A 13492-nucleotide genomic window follows, 5' to 3' on the forward strand; every position below is an offset into this window, starting at 1 on the left:
AAACCGCATATATCATGAAAGATTTTGGCAAGGCTACTAATTGTCTAGCGAAAGCAGTTAATACATTATTCTCTGAAAGCTTTTCTGGTTTCATTCACCTTCATTCTCTTTTCTTGTTTTCTCAAGGATCACAAAGAACAGAGTATGGTGATATCCATTCTAGATACTGGCTGTCAGTGTCGAACAATACTTTTGGATGTTACTTCCTAGCTAGATATATAGAGCCAGTTTGAACCTAGTACTGCACGAAGCCACTTCCTATCTATCAAGATGTGGGTCTTCTGTTCCAACCAAGACAAACCTCACCTCGAGAAGGTAATCCATGGTCGAAATAGTGTTCTCAGCTAACGAGTCACGGCGTAGTTGTAACGTTTCACTGGCGTGCTGCAAGATGCTCAAGCTCGAGGCTCAGCAGCACTGGCCTGAAGATGATGGTATATCAAAAAGCTCGAAATCATGCTATGCATGCATTGACTAATTCAATCTGGATTATTTGCCTCACCCCATACGCATGTCTCTTTCTACCTACTGAGGCTCTTCCTAAAATCCTCGTTATACAACACTGACCTCACTAGTGTACATATGTAGTAGATTGAATCATCCCTTCAGAGCTTTCATTACGCGTTTCTATATCCCAAGCTTTGAATAGTAGTTCAAGAAGACTATAGAACAATTGTCCTCCCGTCTCATAGAGAACAGGGTCGTGTAGACGACGCGCTTCTTTTCCTCCTCCCTTCTATACTTGATAGAAGGCTTCTTCTAGGTCATCTTGATTATACCTCTCACTACGGCTAAAAATAGCTATTTTACGAGTCGTTGTAACACAATCTGCTGCTCCTTCTGTGTCGTTATGCAAGTAGCTATCGCTAGTTACATGATAGCTTCATGAAACTGGGAGTTTCGACTATATTGTTCGCAATTCCCGATCTCCACAATGGTGTCCATTGTTGTTGACTTAGTATAAATACTGGCTCGCAACAGAAACTGAGAATTTCATGAGTTTCTCACCAGGTTGGGAGCTGAGTCGCTTTTTACAACTTCAACCACGATAGTTTGGTTTTGACTACTATGCTTGCTATATCATGTTGTTAACTGGACTATACTTTTCAGTTCTAAGGTTCGATCACTCATACTTGCAGCGGCGACATGGTATTGCTTTATAAAAGGGGCATACATCCTCTACTTGCCCTTAATATACATTACAGGCTTCTTAAGTAAGGATGAGTTGGATGATGGGAAAGTCTAACTTTTTTATTTTTATATTCCTCGGCATTCTGTGTACTCTTCGTTTCCATTTTGGGGTTCAGAGTGTATTATAGAGAATAGTAATAGCCGGTAAACTATGTACTTGAATGTTGTGTCTAGTTCTTTGTGCATTATGTATATAAAACTTACGTACATCGTTTTTCTCCCTCTATCTCTATCCTAAGAGACATACGTATGAAACTGGGAGTTGGATATTCTTCCTAACCCCAAGGCGTCTTTCAGCCAGGAGCTAGGCGTAGCGTAAGGTCACTCGAGTATTCGGCTGTAGAAGGATACTCGTGTTTGTCTGTCGTTCTGTGTATCGGCTGATATGTGCATCCATTCCCGTAATCAATCTGTGTTAGATAGGTAGGTAAGGATAATTGTGCATCACCGATGGCGGCCCGGAAACGGATTACTGTTGGACGGTTCATCTACACAAACAAAGCATGATTAGTAACTGTATACAATGATGTGAAAACACAAGTCAAGAACCAACAAGGATCAATGACAGACATGGGCGATACATACACGGCATCCAGCACAAAAAGTAATAAGCGGCGGAGAAGAACGACAGTATGGCGAAAGCGACATAGCACGCCGCGTATAGCATCACCACCCTCGAATTTCGTCGTCCATCATCACTAATGCTATCATCACTAGCATTGCTCAGAATATCCGTGTCATCGTCGTCATCATTGACATAGTATTCGTCACGCTGCCTATAACCCCGGTTGGGCTGACATTTTTCAATATCCGGAGGGTTATTATTAGAATTGATGTTGTTGTTGCTGCTGCTGCTGCTGCTACTGCTGTGGCGGTGGTCGTAGTTGTACTTGTGCACAGTAGTAGTGTCTTCCGAGCGGATAGGATCTTCTTCGCTGAGGTGCAGTGGGTAAGTGTCAGCTGATAGCGGTACATTTAATTAAACTTAGGTAGGCGGTATAGGGAAGTAGTAGGAGCAGCAGTAGTAAAGTAGTATGCCATTGTGTACATTTCGGTATGCAGGGTCGGGATGGGATGGCTAACCAATCCCTGCATAGCGGAAGTGACAATCCTGGGGTAAAGTGGTTGGGTTGGGTTGAGCCAGATAAGAGTACCAAGATAACTCTCTTAGTGGCTAAATTAAAACAAAAGAGAATAAAGAAATTGGAAGTAAGAGTAAGCTGACTGACCTTGGCCTCTTCAGGGGAATTGATATGTGGCCGTTCTGCATGCGACTCATCTCACCAAAACCACGTAAAGCGTAGGCATAAAGCAAGTCGTCAGTCAGCTCGGGATAAGGTTCAAGACCGGCGAATCCTTGTGGTGACTGGAGCTGAGGAAAGGGAACATTTCGGAGCTGGAAAGAATAATCATTCTGAATTTCATTGCGCAAGCTATTGTTTACCCTTAACCCCTGTAAATCCGTAGCGATGCTGCGTTTCAGTCTAGGCTCGTTAGTGAACTGGTTAGCCAACTAGTTAGTTACTTAGTTGTTAACTAGTCCAGTTGAAGGCGGTGATGAGTCAGCTATTCATTGAACGAGCATAACTTGGGTTTATGTTTCAGGGGTCAGGAGATGGTGATGGGATGATGATGATGGGTGGCGTGGTTTAGTTGGTCAGTGAGTGGACGGAGGGAGATTTCTGCATTGCTATTTACAGATTTGGATCATCCCAGAAGGCTGAAGAACTTGTTCGCAACCGTTACTTTAGCCAAGGTAGCAATTCAGCCCGCAGAAAGCGCTCAGATGTCGTGCGATCCCCTGGCGAGAGTCTAACTATGTGCCACGAGTGTCAAAAGCAACCTACTCCGTACATGCTACATTCCATGTGTTAGTTGAACCCCCTTCATGCCGAGGACCTGCCTTAATTCTCCGGGCGACAGCTCGGTTGAAACCTTATGGCAGTTTGGCTCACTCGTTAACCATGGTTGAACCACGGAGCAGCCAACATAACCTGGTGTCACTCAACAGGGGTTCCTAACTTTTCCCATAGTGCTGAAAACGGCCACTGCCCTACATCCCTAGCTGGGTAGGGATCGAACCCGGTAGTTACTTGTACACTTCAGGGAAAAGGGAAGAGCTAAGGATGGATCAATAGCCATTCCAAGATTGCCAGACAAAAAGAAGAAAAAAAAAGAGAAAAACAAAAGCATCCAATTCTACTCCGTTGGCTATCTACCCGGAGAAAGTCCGCTGAAATTGTTCTCAACGATAATTCGCTGTGATTCGTAATAAGGCTCCATTTACCGAGTCCCCAACAGGCAGTTAGTACTAGCAACGGCAAGGTCCACCGCGGTGGTACCTGCAGATACCGTGCTCGAATAAGGTACTGATAGTCGAATGGAACCTGGTGGCTTCCTTGACGCTTCGGGAGGGCACCTTGACTTGACAGCTTGACGGACAGCTTTGGCCAATGACCTGAAAGCGGAGGCTATAAGAGAGTGCCTTAACACGGGTCATGGTTGGAAGTTATCCACTTGGCCAAACGGCTAATTCTCGCGCAAGATTCGGGATTGCAAAATACTTCCTGTATTACTCCTGGCCAAGGGGTGTGTGTGCGTGTGCGTGTGTGGGAGAAGATTGAAGCCCAAGTAACGTTATTCGGTCCTGAATAGAAGCCACAATGCGAACAATAGGCCTAAGTTTCGTACTAGTCAATTTTGTGCTATCGAGCGGGCAAATGCCAAGGTCAATTCTACTGTATGCACCGCATCAGTATCACCATCTTCACCCCCCCCCGGGGGCATGTGACATGTCTGCCGAGAGTCAAGTTCGCTTGAAAGTACCATCCCCTAGTGCAACCTAGCCACAAGCAAGATAGGCCGCAAATTAAAAGTATTTGCGTGAGGAACGACAATCATCATTATTGGGTGCTTATGGGAGTTCCCGATTGGCGATGAATGAAGATCGCCATGGCCAAGCATGAAAGGACTCTCGGGAGTGCAGCAGGGACTTCAATTACTTGGCTATGACTGGATGGCCCATTAATCAGCGCCGAAGTGGTTATTTTCGGAAGGAGCTCTTCCCTGTTGGGATCCAAAGCCGGCCGTTAGAAGTTTAGAAAATAGAAAGAGGGGGGAAAAAAGCGGCAAGACCCCGGCCTGCATTTCCCCGGAATAGAAACCACGCGGTATTCCGGCGTCAACCCTGACGAGACCGCTGAGGAATTGGCCAATGGCATTGAGTGCTCGGGGCCATTGAAGTGTAAGTGACCCTGTACCAACCTGCGGATGCGTTGCCGTTACGGAGTATCCATTATTACGGAGTGCTTTCCATGCATTTTCCAAGGACCCTCATCTACTGCCGGCGCAGTGGAGTAATATATACGAACGGTAAGAGAAATCAGAAAGGTAGGGGACGGAGGAGGGGGCAACAAAAAAAAAAAAGGGGGGTTCGAACTGCAGAAGGATTGTTATGGGCAAAGGCTTGTTTGGCGTTTGCCCGTGGCTTACTATTCACTAGAAATGCTTCAACTAAATTTAGGGTCTGAAGGATTGCAACATATTCAACTATTGCATCTCACAAAAGTTGGCTATCTGTGGGCGGGTCAGACACACTTCTTCTGTATAGTACTTTCTGGCTGGCAGGCAACTAACTGCTCCCGTCAATAAGTTTGCCCTGGTCTATGCGCAAAGCCTTTTTCCTCTTCCATTTCTGTCTTTCTTTTTCTGGCCATGCAAGGGGGTCGCAGTGCACCGTGACCAAGTCAAGTCAATGGCATGGAAGGAGTTCAATGCGTCCTGTCAGGACTCCGCTCTGGCTGTGGGGTCGATGGAAACTCGAAACTGGTGAAACAGACTAAGAATCCCACAGAGGACGAGGGGGTGAAGCACGTGGTTGGGGCGCGCAATCAGTCGTATTCACATCGTATTGTATCAACACGGTACGTTTCGTTACTCTTCGGAGTATTACACAGAGATGGTATCATCTGCCTGTTGTCTGCTGTGGTTAAGCCTGAAGACAACACTCGGAGTATCTTCCACAAGATAACAATGTCTAACTTCGGACTCATTTGATAGTAATAGAACGGACTTGGATGGCCATCCCTGCTGTAGATCTCTTCTAAAAGTAAAATCTCCAAAAGAGACCGCCAGAGCCTAGACCCAAGTTAGCGATGGACTAAGGTTCGTTTGCCATTGTCTATTTTCAATAATATTTGTGAAAGGGAGCTTCAACCACCCTAGAGCCTCTCTCTGGCCCTAAATGAGGCTGCTTATTGCCCGAACCATGGTACTCATCCCGCGAACCCATCTAGCGGGCAGCCTGTCTTGCCCGTACCAAGTAAGATCTAACGACGGTCTGACCAAGACTCCCACAGCACGGAGTAGTCTAATGAGCCCAGGATAACCCAAGGACGCTCGTGGAACATATTCAAAGCAAGAGAATGTGCATGCCCCTATTCGTATGTCATGTGCACAACGGCGAAAGTGAATACGTACAGCTTCGTTTCATCTGTTCGGGATTCGGAGGAAATCCAAATGCAGAAGGATTTTCGAGTTCCACTCCGACATACTTCTCGAAGGAGATAAAGAATGCGATCCGGAACGAGCTGCATTGAGATTGGATGGCCACTGTCATATTTTTTTTTCATTCCGCCTCTCACCTTTCACCGGGAGCATCAGTCCTGTGGGTAGGTATGCAGGTTTCTCGTACATTTTGAGGACGGATCTTGGATAGCGCCGATGACCAGCATATGATAGATCTCATAGAGACGAAGGGGAGAAAAGCAAACACCCACGCATGGATGCGTCTGCTAGACTAGACTTGCTCGCCACTCCCGCTTCACCTGTTCGCTTGGAAGGGATTTCCTGTGGCTAAGGCTAAGCGCCCATCTCGCCTCCACTGATTGACGCGACGGCAGCTGACGGACTGCTGATTAAAGCTACCCCTGCCTTAGTGGCCCGACGGCGTGTTGGTCGGCGGGCAAGACGAGTCCGGAAACCCGGAAGAAGCGAAAGCGTCTCCACATTCCCAGTTCCCAAGAGAGGGTCAAAAAAAGTATTGTAGTGCGAGCGCCTTTCCACGGCGATTTCTGGACCTCGACCTCGGGTGGTCACTGAACGATTCGATCTCCGAATCATGACAGATCATGATATCGTAAATAGAGTTTCACATGGCATGGTCTTACCCCTACTTCAGTAGGTTTCGCATTGATCCGACAGTGATGAGATCATGCGAGATCTTGATGATGGCCACAGAACAACAGAAGCAATCATGCAACTATGGCTCAATAATCAGACAACCTTTGCAAAAGCATGCTTTTGCAGTACTTGGAAGAATATCACATCGCTGTGGAGCCAAGTTTCCAGCTAAAAGTCAGCCGCAGACTCGTGACAAACCCACAAGATACCGAAATTGTCGCTGGCGACTTTGGGAAGAAGCCACTTGCGTAGATAAGGTTCTACAGTAAGCTTAGGCAGGTTCGAATGCTCAGCCCTCTGTTTCCCTTTGTTTGTGATGGATCGCAAAGAATGGTGATGATCTATGAGAACCCGAGGCACTAGCTTAACTCAATTTCCCGAATCTTTCCTGGTCCAAGAGCGATGTACATTCAGTCTCCTCTAACTATAGACCGACGGATTAAAGATCCGGGAGCTCGAACATCGATAACACTATCAATAGTGCCTCTACCCTCTGGTCTAACGGGTAATAGTGGTCAAGTCGATCAAGATGGAATTTGTAGGCTTCATTCGGACTTCGTACTTTGTACCAACTCAATGTCCGTAGAGGCAGATACTCGTCGATCGGTGCATACCATTGCATCCGATTCGCGCCTCGTGGCGTCGTCGTTCGCTTGCATGGCTTGGCAGCCGCAGAAGGGCACCGGTGGGAAACATGACTCGAGTTTCATTCGCCCCAGAAATGGAGACATCACAAGGATGTATGACACAGGAGTAGTACAAAGTAACTGATGCTGATGTCCAGCGACCGTGGGATTGGGGGCTAAACTAAAATACCCAGTGCTTTCGATCCTTGCGGTTGAGAGTTTATTGAGGTCATATAGATTCATATACCCAGATTAAAGGATCGCGGTCGGAACCATATTGATGGGTAAGGTAACTAAGGTAACGGGGCACGTGGATGCTGGTGGACGTGAGAAGGCATAGTGGAAGGAGTGCTGCATTTTTAAGAGGAGAGTCCATCTCCAATTGAGATTAATTAAGGATTAATTTCACCACGACCCAGGGAGGAAGGGATCTATGGTGACGGTCAATCCATTGTCCAAGGGCCCGAGGGTCAACCGGGGAGGCCGGAACTTGACTCGAACAGGTACGTACTCACTGACTGGCTAAGAGATATCTACTAACTAATGGTTCCTACTGGAGATTTCCCCAGCTGGACTGTGTGGTGCTGCAGAGAATGCATGAGAATGCATGAGAATACGGAGAACTCCGTACTAAACCAATGTATATGACTGAGTAATGACATCGTCTGGTAACATAACGCGCTGGGCCGCCCGTAACTCGCAAGATAACTTACTAGCTTACGGGCGGTAAGAAAGCATTTGGACCTTAATGCAGTCCAATTCCAATCGGCTCGAACCAGGCTAAGAGCAGACGAAGAATGAATGGAGCCATTCATCCACAACCGAATGGAGTTCCGAGGTGGGTCAGCATTGTTTGTCCAATGTCCACAGCCAGTGAGATAAGGGCCAACCCGTCTACAGGAAGCTCCCAGGCCGGGATGCTATCACGGACTAGACTAAAGAACACTAAGAACCCAAGGGCTTACGGCTAAGGCCCTTAGGGACGGTAGCCACTGCCAGCTAGTCCCTTTCTAGACTCCCAGAACGGCCCAATGCGACGCCGGAAATCTTTCACCCGGTTTTCACGGTAATACAGGCCCCGGTGTCAAGGGCCACTCACAGTCGAAGGTCCCCAGCAGGATGACTACGCCGAAGGGGAACTAACCCGAACTAACCTGTGACTAGCAGTCTAGCACCTCAACTCTGCTGGCACCGTGGCCCACTTCGATCGGACTTGATGGATTATCGAACGAATTGCGCGACACCTCCGCGACCAACATTCCCACCAGTTACTCCTCCTTCCACTGCTACTGCTAAACTACTAACTATTATTATTACCACTACTATAGACCTGCGAGTCTCCCAGACTGTCCTTCTCGTTTTCTCTCACTCCCTCTCGCTTTTCTATTTCTCTCTCTCTCTCTGTCTTTCTCTCTTGCTCCTCGTCCTAGTCTTCCGCTCTTTTGCTTGCTTCGGTTGCGGTACGGCGGAGATGTACTAATAATCTCCTTCCCCATTCCTACCTCCCTCCCATCTTTCCCCTCACCTGAACGTCTGCGGTCAGCATCTTCGTCCACCACCCACGAAAAGGGGAACACCTCGAGGCTGTGGTCAGCATACCTAGCGAATTCCGTCCCAGCTCTTATTTTGGACGACATCCTCCGTTCACCAGCACTTCGATCTTAAAGGTCGTGCGAACTTCCCGAAAGCCTCTCACTTCCGCGATCGACCCCCGTCTCACTCGATACCTACCTAAGCCACCACTCAACCTGAACTGTCGAGGGACCTTCATCGCCACATTCCTTAAGTCGATTCCATATTTTGCGAATTCTAGAAAGCCCCGAACAGCTGCGCTACCCGCCAATTAATTTGGATATCGTTTTCATACCACCGGGGGAACAATTTGCGACAGCCTTGTTTGGACATTTCTTCGGCTCCCAGTTTGCTCAGACCGTTTGGCTTTTGAGGAGAGAATACTACGACGTACGTACAGCGACCGAATAACGTTCGGCCGAACGTTGTTTCAGCTAGCGGCATGTTCTAATTGCGGGCGGGTATAGTCAAAGATACATCTGTCTAGTTTCTGTGCTTGGTATTCCTTCTTACCTTGGGTAAGTTCGCTGGTTTACTTTTACGTCTTTCTTTCTCATTGCTCGAGACCTTGGGTCTCTCTGGTTGACGTTTCACACATGTCTCAAAGAGAGCCTTCCGTATGGTCAACTGCGGGGTCTGGGTGTATCCCTGATCCAGCCATAGACTCTACTTATGCTGCCGTCTACTCTTGGTTACATCGCACACTGTAATCGGCAAGTACTAACTCACTTCCAGACATCATCGAGGGTCGCTTGGTGAAGTAAAGCACATCAATTTACAATATGGGTTGCATGAGTTCAAAACCCGTCGACACGGCGGATAAAGACGCTGTTCAACGAAGCGCTAGGATAGAAAAGGTTCTGAAAAATGACAAGAAAGTAATGGACCGAACGATCAAGATTCTCCTTCTCGGTAAGTGCCCAGACGATGTTATCTCGAATTCGCAGTCATGGAGTGCGACGAGTACTGATGCAATTTCCCGTAGGTGCTGGAGAATCGGGCAAGTCAACGATTATAAAACAAATGCGAATCATACATTCCGGCGGCTTCCCCGAGGACGAACGACGCCAAACACGAGCTGTAATCTATTCGAATCTTGTCATCGCCTTCAAAGTTCTATTGGATATCATGCGCGCTGAAAACATTGATTTTCAGCTGGAAAAGACTAAGGTAACTTCATCTGCTCGGTTGTCTTGCGATTTCCCATCACAAGTGGGGATCCGAGACTTTCAGTATATGTGCTAATACAGCCCGTCATTGATCAGCCGTTAGCCGAATATGTAGACAACCTCGAGCCTGATGTCGGCTCCGACGAGGCATTCTCGGACCTCAAGGTCCGCGACGCTCTCAGAGACATGTGGGATGACACGGGTGTTCAGAAAGCTGTTGCTCGGGGCCACGAGTTTGCTCTTCATGATAACTTGCATTAGTGAGTGCCAGGAACCTTCTTTTCAAGCAAACAGGCAAGCCGTCTAACCTCTCAGCTTCTTTGATTCGCTTGATCGAATATTTGCTCCTGGGTGGCTTCCCGACAACCAGGACATGTTGCAGGCTCGTTTGCGGACAACCGGAATTACTGAAACTCTCTTTGAACTCGGTCAAATGAACTTCCGAATGATGGACGTCGGTGGACAGCGATCGGAGCGAAAGAAGTGGATTCACTGTTTCGAAGGTGTACAATGTCTTCTATTCATGGTTGCCCTATCGGGTTACGACCAATGTCTCGTTGAGGACCAGAATGCCGTACGTTTTCCCCTGCCGTCTTCCTGAAAGCACTTGATCTAACTGTTATTCCCCAATGTGCAGAATCAAATGCATGAGGCAATGATGCTGTTCGAGTCCTTGGTCAATGGCGAATGGTTCAAGCGCAAACCGATCATCTTGTTCTTGAACAAAATCGATCTCTTCAAGGGAAAGCTGAATGTTTCGCCTGTCTCCAACCACTTCCCCGACTACAATGGCTCCAACACGGACTTTGATGCGGCAGCCAGATACTTTGCTGACCGATTCCGGGGCATCAACCGGATTCCCGACCGAGAAATCTATATTCATTACACGAATGCTACCGATACGACATTGTTGAAGGCAACAATGGATTCGGTACAAGACATGATTATTCAAAAGAATCTCCACACCCTCATACTATAAGGCTGTGATATCTGGAACGATTTGAATTTTTACGAGCGAGTACGAGGCGTCAGCGATGCTCAACTTCCGTTCTTCCCCTGCACACGTCAAGCGGTGAAAGCACATTTGCTTTCCTTCGGCGATTTCTATTCACTTCACTATATCCCTTCTCTTCCTGTACGTTTCTTTCTTCTTGTGGACTCCTCGTCTCGGCTTTTCATTCCTTTCAAAAGCTTATATGTTTTCTTCGGTTCAGCGACGGGTGCATTTCTTATATAATGCAGATTGATACCATATACCATATGTTGTTTGCGTCCATGTCTGCGCTTTTTGTCGCACCTAACGAGCTCTATTCCCATTCTCCGGAGCTGAACCTTGCTGTGACCTTCACGCCTCCCATGTACCTTTCCTTTTCTTCTTCTCTGTTGACATAATGAGCCCCCGCCCACCCTATCATTCGCTCATGTCACTTCTGGCAGCTCCAACTTGGAGCTGCATCTTCTGTATCCGATCATTCAGACTCTTCTAAGTATAGCTGCCCACACTTGTAATTGTTCAGCTCAAGTGAGCATGGAACGAACAGATACCCAAATCAAAGCCAATTTTAGTGCGACGGTTGCAGTCCCTTGCAATATAGCGTCCGTAGGTTCGCTGGCAGTGCCCATTTAGAATAGCGGTAACGGGAAATTTTGTAGAAGGGTCCTGACCGTACATGAGTGAGCATGCGGACAAAATCATGCGAAGATACACTGCAGTGATAGCTAGGTCCTGTGATTCCAGGTCACATGATATGGTTTCATGCCTGAGGCGACATATGATTTACATAATCACCGAGTTCCGCATGATCGGCTCCAACTTCGATTTCGCCTCTTTGTTCCCGACAACATCGTCACCCAGCTTCTGGGCTTTACGACGTCGGAAAATGCTGTCGTCCTCACTGCGCCGGGCTGCATGGGCTCCTATGGGGCCCATCGCCGGCATGTCTCGCGCAACCAGCCAAAGTATTACTACCTCCGCGAACGGCCTCATCGGCTCGTCACAACATGTGCGTCAACGCCGATACTCCTCCTCGTCCTCGAAGCCCAGCGATGGATCTAATAAAGTCGATTCTTCCTCCCAGACGCCTGCGAAGGGAGTGAACTCTGCAGAAAAACGTGAGGGGAAGGCTTCCAGACGGAGGGGCAAGGATAGCAACGGCCGCAATGGCTCCAAGCAGCCGACGGCTTTTTCCCGACTTCCCAGTGTTCCCTCTACCCAACATCTCCAGCCGCATGGTTAGTTAAAACAACCCCAATTTACTATGCTTGTACCCCTAGATCACGATGCGCTAATCTTTTTCATTCGGTCCAGACGTTCACGTCGCCTCCTTCTTTTCCATCCACCGACCCATCTCCGTATCCAGCACCGTTCCTCCGACCTCCACCCCCGAAGCGTTCGACGCCATTTTCACCGCAAAGAAGCCGGCTAAGCCGGAGGTGGACGATGTTATCTTCACTCTCTCCTCCGCCGTCAACTCCATGGAGAACTCCGCTCACCACTCCGGCGAGCAGGAGGGCTCTCTGCAGTACTTCGACATGGAAGGCAACCAGCTGGATGGCATGAACCTTTCCGATTTGAAAGTCTCCGTCGAGGAACTTACGAAGCGTCTCCGTCCCTTCCAGCCCCCTCCGCCGCCGGTTCCCTTCGACGAAGCGAAGAACATGACTTCTTCCGAGTTCGAGGACGTCCCCCGGGAGACCTCCAGTTACTCCACCGTCCTGACCATTCATGAGTCGATACATTCCGATGGTCGCAAGACCTACGAGGCTCACACTGGTCCTTTTGTGCCTTCCGGTGAGATGGAAGCTCCCGGTGCCATTGGAGAGAGTGAGGCCATCATCGATGTCCCCCACAACTCCGGCACCACCTACATGGAGCGTATCCGCAACAACCGCACTATGCACGCCATCAGCACCAAGAGACGTCGCAGACTGAAGATGAAGAAGCACAAGCTGAAGAAGCTGCGCAAGAGGACAAGGACTTTGAGACGGAAGCTCGAGAAGGCTTGATTAATTCATTCCTCATCAGAGACCATTACCATTTGCTGCTGCTATCTTTCTTTTGCTACGCTACAATCCGAATAAACCTTCCTCTGTTAACCATCTTCTCATTTAATCTCATCTTTTATCTACTTTACATACTTACTATCTCCCCCATTGCCTCTGCTTCACAGAGAAGTCATCCTAGACTTACGCATCTGAAGCTTTGCGTTTACTGCTTTGCTTTTTCGCATGTATGTGTGTGTATTTGGTGGCGGCTACTGATGTGCCTGTCCATATCGCATATATCCTTACGGCGTCGTCTTGGTTTTCTATGACCTCTTGCCTCCTTTCTCCTGAATATTTGGATGTGCTTTGCATTTTATTCCGCTCAATAGACGACACTTTTGTATGTTACATATCGTTATCTATCTATCTGCCTTGCTTGCTCTCGTGCAGGTAAGCGGCAGTCGTATTTATTTTGCTCCTGTTTGCTGCGTTTATAAGCCAGTAGTGGTACTCCTACTATTTTCGACTGTAAAATGGTGCCTGAGTAACAGTATACGAGGTCGTAATGAATAATACTAGTAGGTACTAGAAGGAGCACATTCGCCACATGGCTCCATTTACGAAATACCTGTGAAGGACCACATGACTTACAATGAATGCATCATCGTAGAGGGCAGGATAGGTGAACGCTTAATTTGTAACGGAAGGAACATGAGTAGCAAGCAGAAAACATGTTAGCATTGCAAAGCAAGTAATCCTATGATCCAG

The 13492-nt window shown here is 47.9% G+C and overlaps 3 protein-coding genes across 3 annotated transcripts; 2 read left to right on the forward strand and 1 right to left on the reverse strand.

Annotated features, from left to right (window-relative positions):
* Window positions 1–1635: 1635 nt before the first annotated feature.
* Window positions 1636–2286, reverse strand: ASPBRDRAFT_192172 (uncharacterized protein; the record flags this gene model as incomplete). Its single annotated transcript, XM_067620447.1, has 3 exons — window positions 1636–1679; window positions 1777–2126; window positions 2240–2286. The coding sequence occupies 3 exons, from the start codon at window positions 2284–2286 to the stop codon at window positions 1636–1638; spliced, it is 441 nt and encodes a 146-aa protein (XP_067483241.1).
* Window positions 2287–9352: 7066 nt separating this feature from the next.
* Window positions 9353–10718, forward strand: ASPBRDRAFT_116393 (guanine nucleotide-binding protein subunit alpha; the record flags this gene model as incomplete). Its single annotated transcript, XM_067616976.1, has 5 exons — window positions 9353–9482; window positions 9556–9740; window positions 9836–9999; window positions 10055–10313; window positions 10377–10718. 5 exons carry the CDS (start codon window positions 9353–9355, stop codon window positions 10716–10718), a joined length of 1080 nt encoding a protein of 359 aa, XP_067483242.1.
* A 958-nt stretch (window positions 10719–11676) lies between these two features.
* On the forward strand, window positions 11677–13236 carry ASPBRDRAFT_38352 (mitochondrial 37S ribosomal protein mS38; the record flags this gene model as incomplete). The annotated part of the gene is made up of 2 exons (XM_067623922.1): window positions 11677–11971; window positions 12048–13236. 2 exons carry the CDS (start codon window positions 11677–11679, stop codon window positions 12743–12745), a joined length of 993 nt encoding a protein of 330 aa, XP_067483243.1. The 3' UTR covers window positions 12746–13236.
* Window positions 13237–13492: the final 256 nt, after the last annotated feature.

Source organism: Aspergillus brasiliensis, assembly GCF_001889945.1.
Source record: "Aspergillus brasiliensis CBS 101740 unplaced genomic scaffold ASPBRscaffold_2, whole genome shotgun sequence".
In the NCBI taxonomy this organism is placed as follows: domain Eukaryota; kingdom Fungi; phylum Ascomycota; class Eurotiomycetes; order Eurotiales; family Aspergillaceae; genus Aspergillus; species Aspergillus brasiliensis.